The sequence below is a fragment of the Zingiber officinale genome, chromosome 10A, assembly GCF_018446385.1.
Source record: "Zingiber officinale cultivar Zhangliang chromosome 10A, Zo_v1.1, whole genome shotgun sequence".
Lineage (NCBI taxonomy): Eukaryota > Viridiplantae > Streptophyta > Magnoliopsida > Zingiberales > Zingiberaceae > Zingiber > Zingiber officinale.
The window spans coordinates 57,889,883-57,913,140 of record NC_056004.1 but is presented as its reverse complement, the minus strand read 5'-3'; the positions used below and the strand labels follow the sequence as shown (position 1 = coordinate 57,913,140).

Sequence of the window (23,258 nt, the reverse complement as noted above, 5' to 3'; positions counted from 1 at the left end):
CTTTCTACAAAAGATTAAGAAAAGATTTGATATCTTTCCTTATTTGTAGATTGAAAGGAAGATTTTAATTTTGAGAAAACTTTTCTTTTTTGTAACCATGTTCATGATTTAAAAGAGAGTTTTAAAATTATAAAATTTTCCTTTTATAGTTTTTTACAAAAGATTAAGAAAAGATTTGATATCTTTCCTTATTTGTAGATTGAAAGGAAGATTTTAATTTTGAGAAAATTTTTCTTTTTTGTAACCATATTCATGTTTTAAAAGAGAGTTTTAAAATTATAAATTTTTCCTTTTATAAGTTTCTACAAAAGATTAAGAAAAGATTTGATATCTTTCCTTATTTGTAGATTGAGAGAAAGATTTTAATTTTAAAAGATAACTTTCCTTTTTGGAAATCATCCACATATTTTAATAGAGAGATTTTAATTTATAAAATTCATTTTATAACGTTTAATTTTATTTTTAGCTATAAGTTTAATTTAATTTTAAGTTTATGTTTAACTTAATTTTAATTTTAAGTTTACGTTTAACTTAATTTTAATTTTAAGTTTAAGTTAATTTTCAGTTTTATTTAATTTTCAGTTTAATTTAATTTTAAGTTCATAGTCATCTCACCAGATCTATATTTTCAATCAGAGAATCCTATAATTTGTGAGATGAGTTAAGTTTAATTTGAAGATTTGGGTTAACCTTGTGTTAGATTCAGGTTTAGCTTTGGGTTCAACAAACATGCATTCTTTAGATAAACTTCTGAGCTATGGTGAGTTACGTGGACATCATTGGAGGAACCATGCCTTCGAGGTTTTCCAAATAGTCTCATCCACTAAACTTTGTACAAAACTTTGGTTTAACTAGTTAAGATTTGTTCGGGGTAGCTTCAATTTGTTCCACTAAGCAAAATGCACCAGGTCGAAGTCATATCTTCCTAGTCATGCATAGACAGAGCTTCCTTAACCTGCTATCATCCAAAACTTCACCAGTACGATAGGTCAAGTTAAATTTTTGTCTCTTTTTACTCTAATCCTAATTACCCTGCCGGGTAGGTTATTTTTGGAGGTGCCAACAATTTTGGAGTCTCCCCTAAATTATTGATATGGATTTCTTAATTTTTAGTTTTGGGTTTATGTCAGTGTTTGGGGTTGAGTTGGTTCTGTAGTTCTTTTGATGATTTTTTTTTGTTTAGTTGATTTAGTTTTATGTTTTGGAGTTTGATTTGGGTTATTTGATTTTACATAATATATTTTATTTTTAGGTATATAATATTGGTTTATTCCTACTTGCGTGGTTAGGCACGTTTTTGGAGCCCAAGCTTCAGTTTGTGTTTTATTTTGAGTTACGAGTGATATGAATGATTTATTTGTTGAACTAGACTTGTATCCAAGATTAGATTTTTTGTATACAACTTTTTGATTTTTAAGGATTAGATCGAAGTTTTTAGATCTAGTTGTAAAATTTTCTAACAGCCCTTTAAGTTTGTTAATTTCAATTTGATCCGGCGGTTAGAACAGGGGACCCCCATTCTGAGGGGTCAATGCCACGTGGGAGTCAAAGGGCCAGGTGGCCAACCGGAGAAGGATGGGCCGACCTCCCGGCCGGCCGACCGGTGAATAACCGATGGCAAAAGGCGCCCCGACAAAAGTCGGGGTTCCGGCGCTCAATTGAACAGTAGCGAAGGGCCGAGCGGAAGGCCGAAGACAAGGTGACCTACCGCTAGCAGTCCCCACAGCACCTTACCGAGGACCTACCCAGCATATCGATGCAAACGGATCGCCGGACGTGATGTGAGTACCGTCCGGCCGGAGCGTAAGATGAAGGCCGGACGGACGGACTCCTTGTCCAGCCGGACGGACGGGCGCCCCGGCCTGTGGTGGGTAGAGAAGGACAAGAACATCTTATGACAACTGTCAGGTCCTATGGCTAGGCCATACTCCAAGTCTGACAACGAGGTGTCCTGTTGTCCCATCAAAGGCGTGCTTGGACTGTAGCGGTAAGGCGTCAGGTAAGCTTTCTGACAGACGCATATCGCGGTATGGGCTGCGGACACGTATGCGCCTCGGTGGACGTGCGTGAGCTCTTTCACCGCTCTATATAAAGAACCTTATACTTCGCCGGAGGCACGCGTTCAACACCTTTGGAGCCACTCTTTTTTGCTGCTTGCTTGCCTGACTTGAGCGTCGGAGGGTCGCCGTCGGGAACCCCTTCCCGGCCCGACTTCTGTGCAGGTTCGTCGGAGGTTCGTGCAACCAGTCGAAGATCCACGTCAGTAGCCGGGGAGCGCCACGTGCCCAGCGCCCGTTGATTCAGCATTCGTACAGGATCAATTTGGTGCCGTCTGTGGGAACGCTCCTGCATCCGAATGGAAACAATGGACGAGGCTGGACGACAACACACGGTGACGCTCTGATCAAGTTGAGGGCTGCCATTCTTGTGGAGCAAAAATAGAAAGCAGCAGCCGAGCGGCCGGAGCAGCAAGCAACGTCCGCGTCTGGTGGCCGAGCAGAAGCACCGCAGGCCACCGTTGCATTTCATCGGGCCCTATTCCGCACCCCCGAAGTTGCAGCAACCAATAGAGATCGGGGATCTTCTTCGGATGAAATGCCTAGAAAAGACAGAAAAGGAAAAGCCCCTCGAGCGAACTCATCGCCCGAGTGGATTAATCGCCAATTTTCAGAGACTATTCTACGAGACCCTCTGCCCAAGCACTACGTGCCTCCGACAATCGGCGAATACAATGGAACCACCGATCCGGATGATCATTTGGGCAAGTTTGATAACACGACAACCCTGCATCAATATACATATGGGGTCAAGTGTCGGGTTTTCCTCACCACCCTCTCTGGGTCGGCTCAACGGTGGTTTCGGAGATTGCCGGACGGATCTATCTCAAGCTTTAAAGACTTCCGAACGGCCTTCCTCTACCACTTCTCCAGCAGTCGGCGCTACCAGAAGACTAGCGTGAGCCTATTCGCCATCAAGCAAGAGGCTCGCGAGCCGCTCAGAACTTATATCCAGCGGTTCAATCAAGTGGCCATGGACATTCCAACGGCCACCTCAGAGACAATGATGAACGCATTTACACAAGACCTAGTGGACGGAGACTTCTTCCGCTCACTCGTTCGGAAGCCGCCTCGAGACTACGACCAAATGCTACACCGGGCCAACGAATATATCAACGTGGAGGAAGCCCAAGCGGCTCGAAGAAAGGAAACTCCAACTGATCGGGCTCCCCCTGCCAAGCGGAAGCCTCACACCGCTCATCAACCGCCGAGAGGACCGAGGGCCGAAGCAATCCGCTCCCCCCCCATGGGAGGTCCCACGTGCAAGAAGTAGCGGCCGAGCGGCCCAAGCCAAAGAAGAAATGGACTCCCATGTTCTGCTCATTCCACCGCACGGACACCCACAATACCAGGGACTGTCGGAGTCTGCCCCTGATTTCCCATCCCGTTCCCCGAAGTGGTGGTCGTCGATCACCACCGTCTGACAGGCGACAGAGGCCTCGGGTATCCGAGCGGAAAATACCCGTCAGGCGGCAAAGGCAAACTCCCGAGCGACATCATACACCGAGACGAGAAGACAATCCCCGGCAGTCTAGGGAGCGGCCCAGACCGTCCGCCCGGGAGGAAGAGAATAGAAACAACACTTCCCGGGGCGAGATCAACATCATAGCTGGTGGGCCGACCGGAGGTGACTCTAACCAAGCAAGAAAGGCTAGCGTCCGGCAGCTCCAAATCCATGCAGTCAGCTGCAGCCAAGAGCGAGCGAGCGGACCTGAAATCAGTTTTGGGCCCGAGGACTTGGAAGGAGTTGAAGTACCCCACGACGACGCACTCCTCATCAAAGCGGTAATAGCCAACTACACTATTCACCGCGTATTTGTTGACACTGGAAGTTCAGTCAACATCATATTTAAAAAGGCGTTCGACCAACTGCAAATTGATCGGGCCGAGCTGCTACCTATGACAACCCCCCTATACGGGTTTACGGGTAACGAAGTTCAGCCGGTCGGACAGATCCGGCTGGCTATCTCGCTGGGAGAAGAGCCGCTCAGGAGGACGCGGACAACAAACTTCGTGGTGGTCGACTCTCCCTCGTCATATAACGTCATTTTGGGACGACCGGCGCTCAGCGAGTTCCGAGCGGCCGTCTCCACCTTCCATCAGAAGATCAAGTTCCCCGTGGAGGATAAAGTAGGAGAAGCACGGGGAGACAAACTTGCAGCTCAGCGCTGCTACGTCGAGATGGTCCGAGCTGAAGCCAATTCCGCTCGGAAATCGCCACGGATAGAGGTGAACGCTATAACTGAAAAGCCTCCCTCTTTAGTTTATGAAGAAAAAGAGGAAGTGCAGATACACCCGACCCGATCGGAGGCCACGACATTCATCGCGTCCGATCTGGAGGCGAATAAGAAAGAGGAGGTGATCCAATGCCTCCGAAGAAACCATGATGTCTTCGTCTGGTCGACACATGAGCTGCCCGGAATTTCACCAAGTATAGCACAGCATGAGCTCCACGTCCGATCGGACGCTCGGCCAGTAAAGCAAAGAAAAAGGGACTTCAGCGCCGAGCAGAATGCCATCATCCGAGCGGAGGTGGAGAAACTCTTGGAGGCCGGCCATATACGCGAAGTCCAGTTCCCGAGCTGGTTGGCGAATGTGGTGCTAGTTTCCAAGCCCGGCAACAAGTGGAGAGTGTGCATCGATTTCCGGGACCTTAACAAGGCGTGCCCAAAGGACTTTTACCCCTTGCCCCGAATCGATCAACTGGTGGATTCTACGGCCGGCTGCGAGTTGATATGCATGCTCGACGCCTATCAGGGATATCATCAAGTACCGCTCGCCCGGCAAGATCAAGAAAAAGTTAGCTTCGTGACGGCCGACGGCACCTACTGTTATAATGTGATGCCGTTCGGATTGAAGAACGCGGGAGCCACCTATCAACGCTTGATGAACAAAGTGTTCAAGGAGCAGATCGGGCGGAATCTAGAAGTTTATGTGGACGACATTCTTATCAAGTCCGTCCGAGCGGCAGATCTCTTCAAAGACATGGAGGAAACCTTCCGAATGTTACGGAAATATGGAGTCAAGCTAAATCCTCAGAAATGCCTGTTCGGAGCAAAAGGAGGGCGTTTCTTAGGGTATATAGTGACCGAGCGGGGTATCGAAGCAAATCCCAGCAAGGTGAAAGCTCTACAAGACATGCCGCCTCCGCGAAATACGAGGGAAGTGCAGCGTTTGACCGGTCGGATAACGGCTTTGTCCAGATTCATATCCAAAACCGCCGACCGGAGCCTTCCTTTTTTCAAAATCTTGCGCAAGGCCACTAAGTTTCACTGGAACGAAGAATGTGATAAGGCGTTCGAAGATTTGAAGGCATATCTGAACTCTCTCCCGGTATTAGCCAAGCCGGCTATGGGCGAGCCACTTTGTATCTACTTGTCTTCAACAGAGCAAGCAATCGGTTCGGCACTAGTGATGGCGAGCGGGGAAGAGCCTGTGTATTTTCTTAGTCATATTTTAAAAGATGCTGAATCTCGCTACACTGGACTCGAGAAGCTGGCTTTCGCTCTGGTCCTCGCCGCTCGGCGCCTTCGTCCCTACTTCCTGGCGCATACCATCATTGTCAAAACCAATAGCCCGCTCGGGCGAGTATTACTGAATCCAGAAGCGTCCGGGCGACTCATCAAATGGACGACGGAGTTGAGTGAATTTGACATCCAATACCAGCCCCGCTCGGCAATCAAAGCGCAGTCCTTGGCAGATTTCGTGACTGAGGTACAGAATTCATAGCCCGAAGCTATGTGGAAATTATTTGTGGACGGGTCATCCACTCGGCTCGGAAGCGGGATTGGAATACTGTTGCTCTCTCCTCAAGAAGAAAAGATGCACTTATCCGTCCGGCTGGATTATAAAGCTACAAACAATGAAGCAGAGTATGAGGCCCTCATAGCCGGCTTGTAGGCAGCACGGCATGTGGGCGCCGGTCGGGTAACGCTTCATTCGGATTCGCAGTTGGCCGCTCAGCAGCTCTCTGGCACCTTTGAAATCAATAGCGCTCGGCTCAAACTCTACGCTGCAGCCTTTGAGAAGCTCAAAGCCAATTTTAGAGAAGTCATTGTTCGGAAGATACCCAGAACGGAAAATCAAGCGGCCGATGAGTTAGCCAAACTCGCGAGCTCAATAACGCCGGTCGCCATTCTACAACCGATTGAACAAGTATTGTTGGTGGCGCACATCGATCGTATGGAGGGTCTCACGTTTCCGAGTGACTGGAGGACACCCATCATGGAGTTTCTCCGCTCGGGTTCTACGCCGTCCGATCGGGATGAGGCCCAGCTACTAAGGAGGAGAGCCGGTCGGTTCACGCTCATCGGAGATCAGCTATACAAGAAGGATTTCTCCCGTCCGCTTCTGAAATGCGTGAGTTCAGAAGATGCGGCATACATCCTTCAAGAAGTGCACCAAGGATCGTGCGGGGGTCATCCGGGTGGACGATCACTAGCTAAAAAGATACTGCTGGCCAGATACTTCTGGCCAACTTTATAAGCAGACGCCGCTCGGACCGTCGCGACGTGCCTTTCTTGTCAAAGGTATCATAATTTCTCTCACCGACCGGCGGAGGAAATGAAGGTCGCTACTGTCTCTTGCCCGTTCGACCAATGGGGAATGGATATTGTGGGTCCGTTTCCTATGGCAACCGGACAGCGGAAATTTTTATTGGTGGCGGTTGATTATTTTTCCAAGTGGGTGGAGGCCGAGCCGCTAGCCAAGATCACCGAGCAGATGGTCAAAAAGTTCATCTGACAACACATCATCTGTCGGTTCGGCATCCCTCGCCGACTTGTTTCCGACAACGGGCGGCAATTCACAGGGAAGTTGCTCGAAGATTGGTGCAAAAGCTACGGCATCGAGCAACACTTCACGTCTGTAGCCTATCCCCAAAGCAACGGTCAAGCCGAAGTAGCCAATCGGGAAATTCTTCGTATCTTGCGCGCTCGGCTCGACCATTTGGGAGGAAGCTGGGTAGATGAAGTGTCAGGCGTCCTATGGGCCATCCGAACGACTCCAAAGGAAGGAACGGGCATCACACCTTTCCATCTGGTATATGGCGGCGAAGCGGTGATTCCTATCGAAGTCGGCGTCGAGTCAGTCCGGATTCAGAATTATGATGAGGGCAACGCCGAGCGGAGGAACATGGAGTTGGATTTGGTCGACGAGGAGCGAGCCAAGGCGTCCGTTCGACTGATGGCGTATCGGCAACGAATGAAGCAAAACTACAACCGGCGCGTAATCCCCAGAGCATTCCAGGTTGGCGATCTTGTCTGGAAGAAAGTAAAGCCGGTCGGCGACGTAGGCAAGCTAGAAGCTCCTTGGGCAGGCCCCTTCAAAATCATTGAAAAGCTCCGCTCGGGCGCTTATTATTTGGAGGATGAAGACGGGCGGCAGCTGGACCGACCTTGGAGCGCGAATCACCTCCAGCCTTACCGGGCGGGGTGAAAGGTGCGCCAATTTAAATCATCCTGTATACTTTTTTCAGCTGTATACTTGAAATGCAGAAATGAAAAATCGCGAGACTAAAGCAAGTATAAGGCATCGTCAGCAAAAACGAAGGCCCCGCGCCGTTCGGCCGGAGGTAAATTATCCGAGCCAAGCGCTCAAAAACGAAGGCCCCGCGCCGTTCGGCCGGAGGTAAATTATCCGAGCCAAGCGCTCAAAAACGAAGGCCCCGCGCCGCTCGGACCGGAGGTATATTATACAAGCCAAAGGCTCGATGCCGAAACCCCTGCGCCGTTCGGCCAGGTAGACATCGTCTAATTTAGGCTTAGAAGACCGTCGAGCTTCGACGTTAAATATCGAGAGATGAGCCGGCGTCTATAAACCATCCGAGCGGAAGGCCGTCGAGCTCCAACGTTAAATATCGAGACACGAGCCGGCGTCTATAAACGCTCCGAGCGGAAGACCATCGAGCTCCGACGTTAAATATCGAGAGACGAGCCGGCGTCTATAAACCATCCGAGCGGAAGACCGTCGAGCTCCGACGTTAAATATCGAGAGACGAGCCGGCGTCTATAAACCTTCCGTGCGGAAGACCGTCGAGCTCCGACGTTAAATATCGAGAGACAAGCCGGCGTCTATAAATGCTCTGAGCGGAAGACCGTCGAGCTCCAACGTTAAATATCGAGAGACGAGCCGGCGTCTATAAACGCTCCGAGCGGAAGACCGTCGAGCTCCGACGTTAAATATCGAGAGACGAGCCGGCGTCTATAAACGCTCCGAGCGGAAAACCGTCGAGCTTCGACGTTAAATATCGAGAGACGAGCCGACGTCTATAAACCCTCCGAGCGGATTGCCATCTACGTGATACATTCCGGCGGTAAGAGCCGATCGATGATAGAGCCTGTTCTTTAAGGCCAACATACTGCCGAGCGGCTCGCTTAGCAAAAATAGATGAAAACCTCCGTTGAGGTAAGGTGCTAGGCAAAAGATGGTTAATAAGAATTAAAGATGGGAGCGCGTGAACGAATGACGTCACTACAACAAAATCGCTCATAGACACGGATGTCTATGAAGCCGATGTTAAAAGTCTGCCATTTTAGACATCGGGTTAAAACCGGTGTAGTATCACTTAACGACACCGGTTTTCGAATCGGTTATTAACCGGTGTAGTATCACTTAACGACATCGTTTCATACACGGTGTAAAACCGATGTAATATTGTATGTTAATAACACCAGTTTTGGCAGCGGTAAATGACCGATGTAATATTACTTTATAACACCGATTTTACATCGGTGGAAAACCGATGTAATATGTATTTTTTCTAACAGCACAGATTTGATTTTATAACCGACAATAACAAAAAAAAAATACACAAATATTCACAAATTGTACAAATATTCTTCATTCAATAATATCCATAAAATACACAAATATTCACAAATTATATAAATAATCTTCTTACAACAATATCCATAAAATACCCAAACATTCTTTTTACATTAAAAGCTAGCTAATAAATATCAAAATCAAGGTAGAACATTCTTTTAACACATCAAGGTAGAACCGCACTTCAAATGTAATCTAGCATGCATTCAGCCCACTCGAACCGCACTTCATCAATTTCAACTCTGGAGTACTTGAGATTTGTAAACTGTAAAAACACATAAATCCACCATATGTCAAATAACTAAAACAAATGTGTACATGTATCAAATAAAATAGAATACTGAGTTTTTAAAGGCTGCTGTGCAAGATAACGAATATAACATAGAATCTAAAACTTTCATATATGACACTTAGTATATGTTGCTTAGAATATAACATAGATAATTTGCTCCTTCTAATTCAAGTGTACAGATTGATAAGAACCTACAACATCATACAACAACTTACTAGGCATGATAATGGTTGAACAAAGAAATATGACTACACAACAAATCTAGTGAAGCATAGAAGAACAAAGCTACCTCTGATGAAGAGATATACTATTTATTGTACTACCTCTGATGCCATCTTGGTATCCTGAATATCCTGCACTAAGCCCCCTATTTTCTGTGATTTCTGCTACCAACCACAGCAGCAAGGAATGCGGCAAGAAGGCAGCTGCCTCCTTAGTTCAACACCCAAAACAGCAAGTTAGAGCTTCCTTTTGGGTCCATTCAATCCTCTAGTAAGTAGAAACTATTTTCCCTTTGGTTTATGATGGATTTGGAGTGTCTTGACCTAAGATATAATCCTCTTGTAGCCCTCTATATTAAAGGCCAGCATACATGGAAAATTCAGCATATTCTTCTGAAGTCATAACAGGGTAGGTAAACTTTACTTGTAGTTTTTATTCATTTGCTTCATGTAGGAGTAGATTCTAGTAAATTCCCACACATTTAATGTTTAATGATCGGCTAGGGATAAGATTAGGGATCAACATGATCATTTCCTCCCTATAGCCATGTGGTAGAGGTCGAGCTTGTAGCCTAAATAATGTAGTTAGGGGTCTCTATCTGATTAATGAAAAACATGAATATAGGTAAAAACAAAAGAGGTGAGTAAAATAATGAAGAGGGGTTAAATCATAAAAACAAAGAGTTCCCTATTCTTGAGGTACCCACAGGCATATTGACACTCACTCTTACTTCTAGTTGAACTTGAAATTCATTGGTATAGCTAAATATGGTAATGGGTACCCTTTAAGTTTGATTACCCATTTATCTTAATAGGTTAGGTTAAATTCGAGTATCAATGTGTTAGATATTTAGAGGAAGTTGAGCAGGTTAAAAATGTAATCAATACTTTAATCCTAAGGTTACCATTTAAGATAGCTTATCCAGCCACTCTACTCATTGCAGCTCCTAATCTCTAATTCCTTTCTTCTTAGGCAATCATTTAGTCTCCAACTAGTATCTGGTTTGTAACAAAAGCATATCATCTGGTTTGTAACTTATTTTAGGCAAATAAAGCAACCATATAAGCTTATGAAATGAGAGAATGCTACACTCATTAATGGTTGCATAAGGATTGCTTAAGTCAACATATAAATTTTCTTTAATGGGATGTAGGTCAATTAATATGGGTTGTTTAATTCATGTGTTTTATGTTGTGTGAATTGCTTAAGGTCATCCCTAAGCTACTGTACATGCTATGTCAGAGCTAAATTCGTCCCAATTTGTGTGGGTTCTTTTCTCCTTTTCACCTAAGCCATATGCATAAACCATGTACATATTAAGTAGAAGCAACTAGTTTTCACTCTTGTGAAACAAAACATCTAATGCTTTTTGTAAACGTTTACATGCTATCAAATTAAGAGTGTCAAGTTTTGATTGGAAGTGTGGATGTTTCCAGCGGTATACAGCTTTCTGAAGAATCAAACATAATCAGATACACCGCTACAATGTGATAGTGTACATAAGCATATCACGCATAACAAGCCACAAGTCCTATCAATCTACCATTAATTATGTACTTACATTCATAGTATTGGTTCAAGTCATATCTAAGTTCATGTCGATCTCTTCACATTTATAAATTTTTCAAATAATTAATATTAGCTTCTGCAAATGATGTTGCCCCTACAGATAAAAACATTCATTGGACAATAAAGGTTGAGAAAAATAACCACCTCAAAGTTTCCTTTCAGTTCTGATTCGAGCTTTTTGGTGAGACTCTCGTTGTACAATTCCTCGTAAGCCAACTGAATCTGCTTTCTTTGGGTGGCATTTCTATGCGCTAAAATGTTGATCAGTGTCTTCTCATTAGTTCCCCATCCTGACACATGTAGATGTCGCGGTAAGGCTATTTAGCTTATACAAATTTTGCTTCACTATTTCTTCATAAATTTATATATGCTATTCAAAACTAGTGTATCTGAGCAAGGTATCGAAATACACTGTAGAAGAACTTGCATCTCTCTTATGCACAATGACATTATATGAGGCCTTGATGAACCCATTGCTAGACATTAGGCTTCAAAGGGACAAGGCTTCAGGGATGGACAAACAGAACACTTTTGCAAACTCTTACAAGGAGATTTCCAAAGAACATAACAATACTAGGAAACATAAATAACACATGGAAATGAAGACTATAATCTCTGTGCTCCTCTTTTATGAGTTTCATTATGGAATATCACATTATCAAAGGTTTGAAAAATCAATCTTCTATCAATTATTAAAAGAAGAAAAAATCTATGTAAATCAATTGGACAAGAAGAAAACAATTTCAGATATCAAAACAATTATTTGCCTGATCCATTAAATAAAAAAAAACTCATTTCTTGAAGATTTCTTCCTTGGTCTATGTTATGATCACAAAAACTATCAGAGATAACAAGTTCATATCACTTAGAAAGATGAAACCTCTCTATTTTCTGGGAAATATGTAGATTTATTTCTGATCGGTGTTAAAAAAAAGTAATCTTGAACTCATAGAGGAATGATCTAAGCATTAGATCTGCATACAACTATGTGCTATTGCTACAGATTGCTGATCGGCATAAAAAAAAAGTCATCTTGAACTCACAGACAAATGATCAAGCATTAGATCTGCAGATACCTCATTAGATCTAATGATCAAGCATTAGATCTACACTCATTAAGATAAGATCCATATAGTTAAGCCCAAATAATTAAGACAAACACATCACGATTAACATGATAAAGGTTAATTATATTAAAATTAACAACCCCGACAATAGAGGCGATGGAAGATTGCAGTGATGCTTATTTCACCAAAAAAAAATGCCTTTAGTGTTGGGCATGAATGGCATCATCACATGGACAGAAGACGAGTGTGGTCCTCTATTGTCTTTAAAGACTCGCTTCAAAAAAATATATGGGAAAATGACTTTCCATAACCTTCATTATAGATAAACAAATACCTTCATAATCCCATATATTGAGGAAGCCATCCTCAGCAGCTCTTCTAAAAATTGATGCTTTGTCAAGAAACCACTGGAATAAAGTTAAAAGGACAGTAAGTTATAGCAGCACTTAACAGAAGTATTCCAATGCTAATAATATAGTAATATAGCATGCCTGAACATAGAGAACAGCAACCTTGTGACCATCAAGTTTGTGTACTGGTGCACCAACACCACCAGAAGTTAGGTTACGTTGATCAAACATATGCACAGACTTATCAACAAACCTGAGAAAAAATATGATCATAGATAAAGAAATGCTAAGGCTGCATATAATCACTGACTCACAAACTCAAGACATCATGTTTATAGGAGAAAGTAACAAAATACTGCCTAAGAACCAGCAGAGGTTATAGAATGGGAACAAATAAACATCAAGAATATACGTAGTCACCAGCTCTCCTCATTGCAGCGATAACTCGTTGATAAAGATCAATTTTTAGCACAGAAAGGTCTTCCACCCACCAGTCCTGACAATGCATCATTAATTTTCCTGATCTGCTATCACATTCTAAGTGAGCTAAACCAGAAACCAAATCAAAAGAAATCCGTAAACGATGCTGCAGGGGAAAATTCATTGAGTGGAAATTACCCAAAGATTTCAAATCAACTTCTCACGAAGACACAAATTCGACTCTAAATCATTCCGAAACCCTCCAATTAGGAACCAAAACTTCAAGGAAAGCTCGAATCACTTCTGACCTCTCTGTGACCCATTCTAACAAACAGGTAACGTGCAACTCTCTACAACTTGTTCATCATGGAAAACACAACACAACTCAACCTCAAATCATCGAACACCAGCCAAAATCTCTAGGAAAACCTACTGTGAACACATCAGAAATCACTGTCAAACAATTTTGGGTAACATACGCAAACCAAGCAGTAACCTTCAACCGAAACCTCCAACAAGAACACATCCCACCGAGAAGAATCCAACCCGAATCGTATACAAAGAAAAACCAATCAAACACATCCACAGAAGAGGAAAACATATCGAAAGCGTCTACAAAAGAAGTAAATCAAAACATCTCCAGGAAGAACAATCAAAGCCTTTACCAGAAGAAAACCAGTCGAAATCCATACCAAATCCTCACTTTCTATAGGTTTTCCACCCCACTATACCTCATGGATTTCGAGTTATCACAGGTAGATACACTTGCCTCTTTCTTCTTCGTCTCGCCTCCACTCGTCCTCGCGTTGTGCCCCGTCAGCTGTGGCGCCGCCTGCGAAGCTCAGCTAGGCAGCGAAATGGCGCGACGAGTGGCTCTGTCGACTCGGGAAAAATGGAAAGAAGAGAAGGGTCGGCGGAATCGGGCAGGGAGATGTGACGAGGAAATGAACCCACTGTTCAAAGGGGACGGCGACGGCGAGAAATCGAGGGAGCGGAAGTTGAGGCGGCGCCAGCAGCTAGGGTCGAGGGAGGCGCGGTACCAGGACTTGCAGACGAAGGGGACGGCGACGGCGAGATCTCCGAGGGCGAGACGGCGGAAGGGGAAGAGGGAGATGAGGCTGAGGTTTAGGTTTAGGTTTAGGTTTATGTTGAGAGAAGGGGGATATTGGTTTAGGTTTGGAGGGAATTTTGTGAAGTCTTGTAAATTTTGGCCGGTGAAAAAATTAAATTATTTAAGAAGGGGTTTATTAACATCGGATTTTAAAAACCGATGTTAAAATCGGTGTCTATTAACCTAAAAAAGGGCGCTCATAGACATCGCCTAAAAAACCGATGTCTATGAGCTAAAATCTGCGCTCATAGACACCGGTTTTTAGAAAAACCGGTGTAAAATACTCAAAGACTTCGGTTTTAGCCTAAAACCGATGTTGTTCCACTGATGTCTATGAGCGATTTTGTTGTAGTGCGTTCGCGCGCCGAGCGGCTATGCAGTCGCATGGCGAAAGGCGTTTTTTGAAAACAATCGGCTTGAGCTCATGTTAGAGTATGAAGCCGAGCGGAGGAGTTCTAAAGAACACTTTAAACATGACGAAAGAAAAATTTCTTGCCAAAACAAAAGTTGCAAGAACAGAAAGATGATGATCTATTTACGCCAAACACTGGGCAAACAAAAGAAGTTACAGCAAAATAAGTTGTGCCGAACAGCAAGAGTACAAAAACATGATCACTCCTCACGCGTCAAAATCAAAAAGAGCATCAGGAATGGCGCCCATCACGGTAGCCAAATCCTCTGGGGGGATGGTCAGCTCGGCGGGAAGGTGGCCTTTAGTCTTCAAGTAATCCACCGCCGCCTTGATCGTCTCTTCGAAAGTGAGGGAAATCTTGTCGGTGAATTTCTCTCCGAAATCGTCTGAGCGGACGAAGGCCTTCCTCACTTCATCTGAACGGGCACATTCTCCGTCCTGATATCCTTTAAGCGCATCTCGGGAAACATCAAGGGCGGTTTGGAGATCCTTTAAATCCCCTTCAGATTTAAGCCGATCGACCGAGCGGCTCTCCTTCTCGGTGGCCAGAAGGGCATCCAGATCCTTGATGCGTTGCTCTAGCCCTCTGATCTCCACCTTCATTAGGTCCATGTCGTCGATGGCCTTGCGCTTCCGAGTGGTCGCCGTCTTGATCTCTTTATCCCATTGTTTGACCACAGCTTCAAGCCGAGCGACCTCGCTAGCCAGATCGGAAGCTCGTTTCCGTTCGGCTTCCAAAAGCTTTTTGCTTTTCTCCAAAGCAGCCGTGGATTGCCCTTGGTTCGCCTCCGAAAGTTTGAGTTTTTTCATTTCTTCCTCCAGCTCAGCCAGTCGATTGCTGACCGCAATCTGCTCTACCCAACTCTGCGAACGAAGGCAGTTAAGTTAAAAGCTAAAACAAAAAGTATCGATAAAGCAGAAAGGCATACCCCAGTCGCCTGCTGCAGGTTACTATCCCCTAGCTGACTGGGGGACATGAGCGCGACGCGTATGCGCGCGTCCTCCCAAACTTTGGTGAGCAGACCGGTGAGGGTGATCTGCTACTCGGGAACAGATGGCCGATCGGCGGCCAGTAGGTATTCCTCCGAGGGAAATCTTAGGACAGTTTTAATCACCCTCGGGTCGCTCGAGTCATCTTGAGAAGCAGCAGCATGGCCAGAGGACTCGCCGATCGGGACCGGATGGTCGCCCAGTCGCGTAAGACGACGTAAAGTCCTAGAGGTGGAAGGTTGCGCCTCAGGGATGGTCGGCGGCAAGTCAAGCTGAGTCGGAGTGTGCTCCGAGGAGACCGCCTCAAAAACCGCATGAGCATCATCGCTCCGCTCAGAAAGCTTCTCTCCTGCTGGAGGCTGTTGAGCGGCTTGCTCTAGCCGACAGCGCTTTCGAGTCACCAATGGTGCCTCGTCAGCCGATCGGCCTTCCTCCTCGGCCTGGGCAGATGTTGTGACATCAACCGCGGCCTTGTCGGTGAAGACGCGGGCGGCCGATGCCTCGGGAGCAACTTGAGCTCCCTCGCTCCCTTCAGTTGCAGGGGCGGTCAGAACCAAACCCCGTTCGGCTACCTCTTTGTCCTTCACCGCCTCAATATTGGCGGCTTTCAGCTTGAGCTTTTCGGTTGCCTTAGCACGCCACATAACTTCAGCTACAGAAACAAAGAATAAATCAGTTAGCACAAAAGAAAAAGGGGGATAAGAATCGCTTACTCATGCTGCAAGGCAGATCGGCTTGGATGTGAGATAAGCCGAATATATACATTACTCCAGGAAGGAGCAACTTGTCGATATCGTAACATTGGCCGACCAGCTGGTTGGCCGCATGAAGATACGCCGGATGACTCTTGAATTTGCCAAGACCCAGTTGATTCGGCACCACCGTCTGCCACTTCGTTCGGAAGGTCGGCCGCTCGGGGAGACGCATAAAAAAGAAATGCTCCTTCCAATGCTTATTGGAGCTCGGCATGTTGGTAAATAGGATGAAACCCGACCTAGATTGAAATATAAAGGTCCCCCACTCGGATTGTTTTGGGTAGAAGAAATAGTGGAAGATTTGGGGGTCCAAGGGGATATCGTTCAACTTGAAAAGGACTATCACCCCGCTCAGCAACCTAATTGAGTTTGGGACTAGTTGGCCGAGCAGGAGGCGAAAGTGGTTGCATATTTTGATGATGAACGGATGTGGAGGAAAGCGCAGCCCGACCAAAAATTGATCACGGAAGAAGCAAATGGTGCGGGGCGGCGGATCATTAGGCCGATCGGAAGGAGTAGCCACAACTATCTCATGGTCAGCCGGAATTTCATACGTCCGAATGAGACGCAATGCGTCTTCTTCATCGAATCGGCTCTCCATAGCCGTATACCAGAGACTAGGAGCGACGACTGTAGGCGTAGAAGTACTCGCCATGGTCGAAACAGAAGAAATATTGACAGAAAAACTAAAAGAAAATGCCGACAGAATGAAAAAGAAAGCAATACAAGAGGCGGGAAGCTGAAAAGGAAGGCTTACGGGTACGAGAAAGATCGAGGAAAGGAAGAAGATGGCGAGCGCACCAAACAGACAGGGAATAAGGATCGCCGGAGCAGAAAGAGCAGCGTGGAGAAGAAGGTCGATGAAACAAGAAGGCGGCGGAGAGAAGTGGCCGCGAGACTTATAACGTTAGCGTCGAACGGCCATATCCGTCTGATTCAGGTTGCGAAGAACGAGGTCATCATCCGGCCGTTCATTTCAAACGGTGGATGTCCCATCGGAGGTGATGCCACCGCCATACGCTGACAAGAGCAGGATCGCCACGTGTCAGCAGGACACAGGTCGCATTTAATGAACACACCTTACCGTGCGTAGTGCACGTGATTGGCAGTAAGGGAAAGGATGTGATAGGGATTTCAAGGGAATACAAGGCATGAGCAAGACATCGCCGACCGGATGAGCACCTCTATGCCTGGCCGAGCGGACTAGTGTAGCGGCCGTTATCCAGTCAGATCGGCAGTCCAGTCAGTCGGACTTCGCCTCCTTCGACTAGACTTGAGAGGGAGGCAAGTGATCCGACGGTTAGAACAGGGGACCCCCATTCTGAGGGGTCAATGCCACGTGGGAGTCAAAGGGCCAGGTGGCCGATCGGAGAAGGATGGGCTGACCTCCCGGCCGGCCGACCGGTGAATAACCGATGGCAAAAGGCGACCCAACAGAAGTCGGGGTTCCGGCACTCAATTGAACAGTAGCGAAGGGCCGAGCGGAAGGCCGAAGACAAGGTGACCTACCGCTAGCAGTCCCCACAGCACCTTACCGAGGATCTACCCAGCATATCGATGCAAATGGATCGCCGGACGTGATGTGAGTACCGTCCGACCGGAGCGTAAGATGAAGGCCGGAAGGACGGACTCCTTGTCCAGCCGGACGGACGGGCGCCCCGGCCTGTGGTGGGTAGAGAAGGACAAGAACATCTTATGACAGCTGTCAGGTCCTATGGCTAGGCCATACTCCAAGTCTGACAATGAGGTGTCCTGTTGTCCCATCAAAGGCGTGCTTGGACTGTAGCGGTAAGGCGTCAGGTAAGCTTTCTGACAGGCGCATACTGCGGTATGGGCTGCGGACACGTATGCGCCTCGGTGGACATGCGTGAGCTCTTTCACCGCTCTATATAAAGAACCTTATACTTCACCGGAGGTACGCGTTCAACACCTTTAGAGCCACTCTTTTTTGCTGCTTGCTTGCCTGACTTGAGCATCGAAGGGTCGCCGCCGGGAACCCCTTCCCGGCCCTACTTTTGTGCAGGTTCGTCGGAGGTTCGTGCAACCAGTCGAAGATCCACGTCAGCAGCCGGGGAGCACCACGTGCCCAGCGTCCGTTGATTCAGCATTCAGACAAGATCACAATTTTTAATATTAAGTTTTCCTTCTCAAGTTTTACAACTTGATTTGGATTAGAATTTTCGATCTGTTCCTTGAGGTGTTGATTTTCCTCAAGAAGCATTTTATTTTGATTTTCATTTTCGGTTAATTTTTTATTTAAGCATTCAATGATTTTGAAAAATATTTTTCTTAAATTAAGGTATTCCTCATCGGAACCTTCGAAAATGAGTACGGACTTGTGGCTCGATTCGGGTTCGGACCCGTCTTTCGATCCGCCTTCTGATTCTGATTCACAGGCCATCAGCGTGAGGTAACTTCGGTGCTTATGTTCTTCGGCGTTCAATTCATTTGAAGATGATTCATCCCATGTCGCCTTGAGTTCTTTCTTCTTAGTTTTGTCATTCTTCAACTTTGGGTACTCGTTTTTGTAGTGCCCCTTCTTGTTGCATCCGAAGTAGGTCACATTTTTGTTGTTAGGATCAGTGGTGGAGTTGATCTTCTGTAGGTCAATTCTGTTGAAGTTCTTTTTTCTCCTGGTGAACATTTTTCTTACCAAGTTCACCAGGTATTCTTCGTCTTCTGGGTCTTGGTCAGACTCACCTTCAGGTTCAGGTTTAGTTCTTGACTTGTCTTTGGAGGAACCTGCAAAAAGGGTAATTCCTTTCTCGACCTGTTTTGAGTTAGTCTGTTCATGGAGTTCGAGTTCATAAAATAGTTCATCTAGCTTTAATTTAGAAAGATTCTTCAAAATCTTGTAAGCATCCATGATGGATGCCCACAGTACATTTCAAGAAAACGCATTAAGGGCATACCTTATCAGGTCACCGTTCTTTATCTGGTGGTCGATGTTGTGAGCCCGTTGAGGATGTCCTTTATCCTCGCATGGAGTTGACTCACAGTTTCTCCTTCCTATTTTTTTTATATTAAATAGTTTCTTCAGATAGAGGTCTCTTTTGGTTACCTTCACATCGCTGGTCCCCTCGTGCAATTCGATGAGCTTATCCCACAGTTCCTTCGTATTTTCATGTGGGCCGACGTGGTTCAGTTCTTCTTTTGTTAGCCCGTAATGGAGGGTGTTGAGAGCCTTGAAATCTATTTGGGTTTTCTTCTTCATCTCAGGATTCCACTGTTTCGGGTCCATCGAAATTCGGTGTTATCGACCGGAGCCTTATAGCCTCTGGTGATGCTGAACCACTAGTCGAAGTCAGTTTTCAGATAGATCTCCATTCACTTCTTCTAGTATGGGAAGTCGCCGCCTTTGAAGAGGGGAGGACAGACAATGCTGTATCCCTCGTTTTAGGGCATTACTCATGCACACAATAAAGAAAAACATAGATGGTCCCAAGACTTTTGGTCTTGGATTAGTAGTGTGAGATACAAATAAAAATATTTAGACTGAATTGGTGTTGCACCAATTCAGATTAGTTTGCTATGAGAAAATGTTTCCAAAGAGGTAATTGTACCAATTTGGATTATGTCGAAAAACTTAAAACTGAAAATAAGAAAACAAAACTTTTCACCCCCTTTGCTTGATTGGTGGTTGCACCAAATCAGAGTGGTACCTACTCTGATACTACTTGTTGGATCAAAAAGAAGGCTAGAGTGGGGGGGGGGAGGTAAATAGCGATCGTTGAAAAATCATTATCGAGTCAAAGTATGCAACATAAAATAATAACGAAAACAACGCTAACACACTAGGTTTTACTTGGTTTAGAGTCTTCCTCAACTCCTACTCCAAGGCTCGCACGTGAGAATGCTTTCATTGGGCAATTCACTAATAGTTCGTAAAAGAGTTATACAATAAGTACAAGAACTATAAAATAAAGTTACTGACAATAAGGAAAATAAAAACTGAGTTGCAAGTTGTCGGAGAAGATTCACAGCCTCGTAGGAGCGTCTTTGGAGCAGCGTGCAAGAAAGTAGTTGTAGAGAAGAGTTGTGTTTTATGCTCCTGGTGGGAGGCTACTTATATAGGCAGTTCCGAGCACCTGGATCCCTTCCGGGCACCTGGACCATGATGTCAGTCATCCAATCAATGTGCTCCAAGCTGGCGACAAGATTGATTTTGGCCATTTCGGGCGCTCGGACCCCTTCCGGGCACCCCGACCAACTTTTCCAACAGTTTTTATTTCTTGCAAAATGAAGTTAGTTCGAGACAATAAAACTTATATTGCCCTGCAAAATAAGTGTTAGTACAATTATAGTCGATAGTAGTAATTAAATTCTGTCTCCTCGAGACTAGAATCTAGTCAAGATCTCAACTTAGATTTTTCAAATGGATCTAAGTTAGATCGCCGACTATTGTTCCCTCATACGGGGAACGCGTCCTCACCAAGTCACTCTCCTCCAGTTACTTATCTTAACTTATCGCTTTGCCCGACATCCGGTTAGCCCGTCGACCTATTTAGAATTCATGCTAGCTATCCAGTCAGCTAGTTGACCAAGCTGAACTTTGTGCTAGATATCCGGTCAGCCCGTCAACCTATTTAGACTTCGTACCAGCTATCCAGTCAGCCCGTCGACTTAGCTGAATTTCTTGTCAGATATCCGGTCAGCCCATCGACTTATATGGACTTCTCTTGCACATTTAGTTAAATCGTTAGATCATATTAAACATAACTTAACTTACTTTGTCATTCATCAAAATCTGAATTAGACCGTTAGTGTAACCTGCACCAACAATTTCTGTTCCGGATAGTCTTGATGTTGTAGGTATTGTTGATGATGATAGAGGTGTAGGGACTTATACTGTAGAGATAAAGCCCAAGAATCACTTCCTGTGACTATTCTACCTTTTGAGCCAGTTGAGCCTATTATTCTACTTGTTGATGATGGAAGTGTAGGGGAGTCCCTAGAATCACTTTCGTTGATTGTACTTAATCCAAAGACAGAACCTTTAATTGACCAAGATGATGAGACATTCAATGTTCTAAAGCCTCCAGATACCTTCCAGGATGGTAAGGTCAATGTTTCTTTAGAATCTTTAGAAAATTCCATAGTGGTAATTAAGTTTTATTTTCTTGGATGTGATATTTCTTTTGATTCATGCTTTATTGATATTGATATTGTTTATAGTCCATCTCACATTACATGCGTGCGGGAATTACATCTTTCTCTTTTTATTGCACAGGATTTCTACAGATATTTCATTTGCTATCAATCACACAAGGATGCATTCTACTAACTGAAGAAGACCCTAACACTTTATGCAATAATGGAGCTTCTGGAGTGGACACTCCAATTGAACCGTCTTCAGTCATTGGAGAAAACTTTTAAGGAGTTGATGGTGGAGGGAGCAGTCTTTGCTTCACCTACAATCATTCCACTTCCAAATTAGCTTTTGGAACTGAATCTGCACCGACCATCAAATTTTAGGGGAGTATGTTTCATCTCACCTTCTCTTTTTCTTTCTACTTATATATATTTCTTTGCTTTGTTGTCTTTATTTGCTTGTGCTTGGAAGTTCATTTTTAGTTTGTCTTGTTGGTTTTCATAATAAATTTCCTATGCATTCTTTTTATCATCTTAGAAATTGTGAAAGTTAGTTAAATTTGATTGTCAAATTTAATGATTTATTATCATGATTGAATTCTTGGATTACATGTGATTACAACTTGATGATAGATTCTATGTAGATAGATTGAGATGATAATTTTTTATATACCCAGTGAGGATATTTTTAAGCATATTGTTCTCATTTATATGTGATGCACTTGTGGTTAATGTTACTCTAGAACTTGCTTAATTCTTTCGAGACCACAGTATCATAGGATTGCATAATTTTTATGAAGGCTATTTCACTTATTTTTATTCATTCCTTTTGTTATCTCATGTTGCTTGAATAATTCCCCTGTCCTTGGACATTTCATTCTTTTCTCTCTTCCATTTATTTCCCTTGTTTCGTCTTTTGGATGTGGATATTGTGGATGTTGCATGATGAGTGTTTTGTCGAGGACGGACAAAAGTCTAAGTGTGGGGGAGAGGAATAGCTTAGTAGAATTTAAAATAAGTATAGGTAAACCATACTTGATCACCATAGGTAAATTATACTATTTATCTTTTTATTTGAGCTATTGATGATGGTGTATAGGGAAAATGCATAATATGTTGAAAAAAAAACAAATCAGGAAATGAGACAGAAAAAGACAAGAAAAAAAAAAACATAAACATAAAGGAAAAAACAACAAAAAAGAAAAGAAAAGAAAAGAAAAGAGCTTTAACATATTGTGCCATTTTATATTTATGTGTGGTAGAAATTTTTGAGAGTATCAATCTTTATTGTAGCAACATTTAGATTTTATTGTCTATCATATGTAGATTTTTATTGAAAATTTATAGTAGAGGTTGTTCATATTTTTTGAATTGTGAAAAGCTAGCTTGAGAGTTTGGATGTATTACTTTTGGGGCATTATTTTCTTATACTCATCTATGTAGCATGCCATTATATCCATGTCTTCCACCATTACCTTGCTTTATCTTCCTTATTTCTTTTCTTACATTACCAATTGTTTTGATTCATGTTTCTCTTACATAATTAATGTTTTCATTATTTTATTATGCATTCTTATGTATATGATAGTGGTGGAGATTAGAAGAAAAGCAAGCATATGGTAGTGCATAAATCATGAGTAGCTTGAGTGAGCTCCACTATTGTATTTATATGAGAGGAGAGCCACCATCACTTATCTTATGAGGTTATTTTGTTATCATCCTCAGTTTATTTAGTATGGATTGAAATTATCATGTTTGCTAATCGATGTAGGAATTGAATTCATGAATGCTTAGGTTATTTGAATTTGATAATTTTTTTTTTTTACTATTTTCTAAGTAAGATTGAGAATTACTAGGGGAATGTATTTTAGTTATTTTCTTATTTTATTTACTTGCTCGAGACGAGCAAGAATAAGTGTGGGAGATTTGATAATCGACATTTGGACACTTTATTTTATTGTTATAACTTGATGTTTCTTTCATTTCGTGTATCCAATTATATATTTTTAATGTGTTTCGTGAGTTTAAATATTTTGTAGTCTTCATTTTAATTCATATACACTTTATGGGTATTTTGAATATTATTTGATTTTATTT

At 44.0% G+C, this 23,258-nt stretch overlaps 1 protein-coding gene across 1 annotated transcript; it reads right to left on the bottom strand.

Annotated features, from left to right (window-relative positions):
• Positions 1 to 9,088: 9,088 nt before the first annotated feature.
• Positions 9,089 to 12,781, bottom strand: LOC122027532 (WD-40 repeat-containing protein MSI4-like). Its single transcript, XM_042586521.1, has 3 exons — positions 12,524 to 12,781; positions 12,367 to 12,439; positions 9,089 to 9,147 (listed from the first exon to the last, which is right to left on the bottom strand). The coding sequence occupies exons 1-3, from the start codon at positions 12,653 to 12,655 to the stop codon at positions 9,119 to 9,121; spliced, it is 234 nt and encodes a 77-aa protein (XP_042442455.1). The 5' UTR covers positions 12,656 to 12,781; the 3' UTR covers positions 9,089 to 9,118.
• Positions 12,782 to 23,258: the final 10,477 nt, after the last annotated feature.